This window comes from Miscanthus floridulus, chromosome 10, assembly GCF_019320115.1.
Source record: "Miscanthus floridulus cultivar M001 chromosome 10, ASM1932011v1, whole genome shotgun sequence".
Classification (NCBI taxonomy): domain Eukaryota; kingdom Viridiplantae; phylum Streptophyta; class Magnoliopsida; order Poales; family Poaceae; genus Miscanthus; species Miscanthus floridulus.
The window spans coordinates 137,818,257-137,822,597 of NC_089589.1; the positions used below are offsets into that span (position 1 = coordinate 137,818,257).

Below are 4,341 nucleotides of genomic sequence, written 5' to 3' on the forward strand. Positions count from 1 at the left end.
GGCAGTATTAGACTCCATTGTTGAAGTGAGAATCCATCGCCCTATGGCAAAGCCACCATGGAAATGAGTAGATGAGTCTGCAGCTAGGAGAAATCTTGTGATAGAGCACTTAGTTTGGTGCTGTCTGGCTGTCCGGAGAGGCACTGAGAAGTGCGATGCAGCAAGGAGAAACCTTGTGAGGAGGTGTCTGCTTGCTCCCGCGCGGTCTCAGTTGTTCCTAGCGAAGAGAGCCAAGTGGCATCCGAGTGTCCACCTCCACCCTAGTCTAGGAACTCTTGCCGAGGTCCTCTGTGGACTGGTGCGGGTGGAGAAATATCTTCAACGTTGAGCCGATGCTCGTCTTTGATCTTGCTGAAGAAGTACAGAGGGTCGGTCTGTGCCCCCCGTCGTTGTGGGAGCATTGAAAAAACTGCTGTCTGCTGAAACTGTAGTTGCTGTAGCTTCTAACCCTGTGTCAGTCATTGGCCGACAGTATGCTCCACCGGCCAGGTGGAGTGTACACACTCAGTCCCCGAGCCTGTTGTAAGATGAGGTATGAATCTTGTAACAGGGTCAAGAAAGAGAAAAAATACCCTGAGTGAACAACCATCTTGTAGTTTGACTTCAAATCCGATCAGTCCCGGAGTAGGACGAGTGGTCATGTTGTAAAAATCGTGCTGTATCCTTTAACGTGGGACTGACCAGTCCCCGAGCATATGTGAGGTCTTCTGTTATGGGTGTATATGACGTAAAATAGCCCACACGAAAGATAGCGGGCCGCGAGTGAAAACCCTAGGCCCATCTCCACCACGCGGCGGAACCGCCGTAGACGACAAAATCGGGAAACCGAAATGTCGCGCGGGAACAGTGTAAATACCCACTGACTGTGGGGCTGTCAGTTCCACTTCCTGCTCGTGAAAGCCATCTGACCCTTCTTCCTCGAGCACTCTGTGAAACTGCATCTGCTCCTGTAGCCGTTCCGCCGCTCCGCCACCACCACGCCATGGCAAGAGGCTCTGGTACCCGCAAGGTCACGGTGGCGCAGAAGGCGGCCACTGCAAAGAAGGAGAAGGAGGTGGCGTCGGCTGCCAACCTTGATTCCTGCGACAAGAAGTGGGCCAAGTCGATCTGCGAGAAGGAGGACTTGGAGCGCCTCGTGCGATGGGGCGCGCTGCCGGACCAGGCGACGACGAACTGGTGCGCGACCAACGGGTTTGCTTTCCCTACCCTCGATACCAAGCAGTTGGTGCTCTTTTATCACCATGTCTCCTGGGGATTGGGGGTTCCCGTCCAGCATTTTGTTCGGAATTTGCTGGATTACTGGGGGATTAAATTGATCCATTTATCTCGCAATGCCATCCTTCATCTTTCCATCTTCATACATTGGTGTGAAGCTTTTCGGGGATCGATCCCTATTTCAATCTCTTTATTTCCTTGTTTACTCTTGAGCTCTCCCCCGCCTCTGATAGCCCAAAGGCCGTTGGTGCCTGTTTCTTGCGTCTGCGGGATAAGAGCAAATATATGGAGGTCCCGCTCCGCAGCTCAATCAAGGATTGGGCGCAAAAATGGTTTCTGATCGATAGTGCTCCGCCGCCGGTTGATAATGATGTGGACTCGGTGCCGGTCATCCGGTCGAGCTAGACAGCGAAGCTGTCGGCCGCCGACATGGGGCAAGTTAACGAGCTGCTGGAGATCTTTCAACAGACCCAGGTGACTAGAGTTGGAGTGGCGATCGACTTTGTGCAGGCCAGGGTACAGCCTTGCAAGGAAAGGGACCACCCCGCATACCTGTACCATGAGGAGGGGGATGGCACCCAAGAGGCATCGGAGCTAGTCTCCGATGAGGTGCTTCTCGCCCGGGTTGGTTCTTTCTTCACCAAGGGTACTGGGTGATCAAACAAGGTTGCCAGGCTTCGTACTCTTTTACTAATCCTCGCCCTGAGGTACATTGCTTGATCAGATGTTATTTGCAGCCACGCTTTGGTGAATCCATTCTGAAAATCTATCTGTTGCAGGGGCGAGCAGTCTATGTCTCAGCTGTTCTGCAAGCGGCGTGGCCGAAGTCTGTAGAGGCGCCGGCATTGCCGCCGCCATATCTGGCGAGCTCTCCTGAAGAGGAGGCCTTGCCACCCACCGAACCCTTCTCCGGTGTCAAGTTCCCTAGTGACTCATGCTCAGACCACCAAGGGACTTTGGGCGGTCGGTCGGTGGCTCCTGGGTCTGAGAAGACCACACCGATTGCCCATGGTATTCATATTGGGCGGCCGACCGTCGAAGCTAAAGACGTCAGCCGGGGCAAGGGAGTGCCCGACGATGATGACCATCTGACGCTTGCCGAGCACAAGCGTCGGGAAGCGAAGCAGAAGAAGAAGGAGGCCCGAACGGCAGTGGAGACGCTTGAGGGCGTAGGCGGTGCGTCCGAGAAAACGTCGGCCGAGCGCTCGGGCGGTGCGCCTGAGGAGCCGCCGGTCATGCCCGCACCCCCTTCGAGGAAAAGGCAGCGGCCAACGGTGACGCCATCATTCTGCCGTTCTTCCCTATAAGTCTTCTGTACTGACTGTATTGTATTGCACTTTGCCATCCATGTGTTCTGAAGTATGACGGGAACCTTAGCAGGCCTCGTCTTTCTGATGATGAGGTAGAGCCGTGATCAGCCAAGATGACGGCGACCGAGGCTGGGCCTGGAGAGGCGGTGACTGAGCCGGTTGGCCAATCAGTCCTCGAGCGTGCCGAAGCGACGGGAGGCGCCGATGGGTCTGCTATCCCAGCGCCAAGCGTGCCAATGGCTGAAGAGCCAAGATCAGAGGGCACCGGTTGCCTCCACCGGTCAGCCAGGCGGATGAAGCACTGTCGATGGCCAACGCCGACGCCGCTGACCAAACCGTTGGTGAGGTGGCACCACCGGCCTCTGAAGAAGACCTGCCCTCGGGGGGCGCCGCGGAGGAGATCAAAGAGATCCGCCGCACATTCGTACCAGCGCCGGAGCCGAAGCCACAAGCATACTGCACCTACAAGGTGGTTGCAGGGAGACTGGAGGTGGTGGACAACGCGCTGGCGCCGTTCGAGGCTGAGGAGATCATGGAGGAGTCCCGCAAGATGGGCGTACGTGTAGCGGTAAGCTGCCCGGCAGTCTGAGATCTGGCTTTTTGCTGTATGATATGCATGTTCATGTTAGATGTTCTGCAGAATATGTGCCGAGTGGCTGACCTCCACCGCCGACTGACTGGGGACCTGGAGTGCGAGCGGGACGCATTGCGTCTGAAGAACGCCGCGCTGGTCGAGGAGAACCAGTACCTAAAGCTCAAAGTAGCGGAGGAAGGTGGCGATGAGGCCGACCGGCTTCGCCAGGAGGTCACTCAGCTGTAGAGTGAGGTGGCCGAGCTGAAGAGCATGTGCGCCGGTAAGTATCCCTCGTTGTTACCTCTCTGGGAGTGTCTGTGTTGAAACTGACTCCATTTTTTATCTGGACTGAACAGGCCAGAAGGTTGATCTCATCATAGCCGAGCAGACACGCGAGGCTGATCTAAATGAGCTTCATGCAGAACATGAGCGGCAGATCAAGCAGATGCAAGAGCAGGTGGCCGAGGCAAAGAAGACCGCCGAAAAGGCCGAGCGCGACCGCCAGCGTAAGTCTCTATCTTTGCTCATGTTCTGTCCGTGATTATTTCTGTCATTCTGGTGATGACCAGGTCTGACCTGTAGTTACGCTCGAAGGGTTGGAGGTGCAGAAGGAAGATTACCGCCTGCAGACCCTAGCCCAGAAAGAGCGCATCAAAAGTGTGGTGGCCGGGCTGACACCGGTGTTGGACGCCATCGACTACGACTTTGAGGACCTGCCAGAGGTTCCAGAGCCGGGGAGGCCAGCGAGACCGGTCATCACGCCTGAAGAGGCGTTCGCCAACCGATGTCGCCATGCGTGGAGCAACTTCAAAGACCATGTGCTCTGGGCGGCGTCGGGCGCGGCAGCCCATACCCTAGGTGTAGTAAAGTCCTACTGCCCCAAGTTCGACTTTAGGTATGCCCAGGAAGGCTTCAGCAAGGACACAACAGAAGAGGAGGCGAAAGCCTTTGGAGAGGCGGCTAGGCCGGCTGCCGATGCCCTTGTACAAGACCTCAACCTGTTTATAAATGGCGAGTAATAAACAATGGTGGTTAAAAATTGGTTGTCATGTATGTAACGCTTAAGGTTGTATGTATGACTTTCGTAGCGACGTATTATGATGTGCCATGTATTATCGCATATGCCAACATCAGAAAGAGTCTGTATTCCTCAGCGACTTAGCTCCTGTTATCCAAGTACCTCGTAGCATAGGGAGCGGATCCCGTGCACACGTAGAAGTATCACAGTCACAAGGAAGCGCT

General features: G+C 55.4%; 1 protein-coding gene across 1 annotated transcript; it reads left to right on the forward strand.

Annotated features, from left to right (window-relative positions):
* On the forward strand, positions 1-4,118 carry LOC136489776 (uncharacterized). The gene is made up of 6 exons (XM_066486325.1): positions 1-1,922; positions 1,995-2,489; positions 2,596-3,093; positions 3,166-3,379; positions 3,456-3,605; positions 3,682-4,118. Exons 4-6 carry the CDS (start codon positions 3,370-3,372, stop codon positions 4,116-4,118), a joined length of 597 nt encoding a protein of 198 aa, XP_066342422.1. The 5' UTR covers positions 1-1,922; positions 1,995-2,489; positions 2,596-3,093; positions 3,166-3,369.
* The last annotated feature ends 223 nt before the right edge of the window (positions 4,119-4,341 follow it).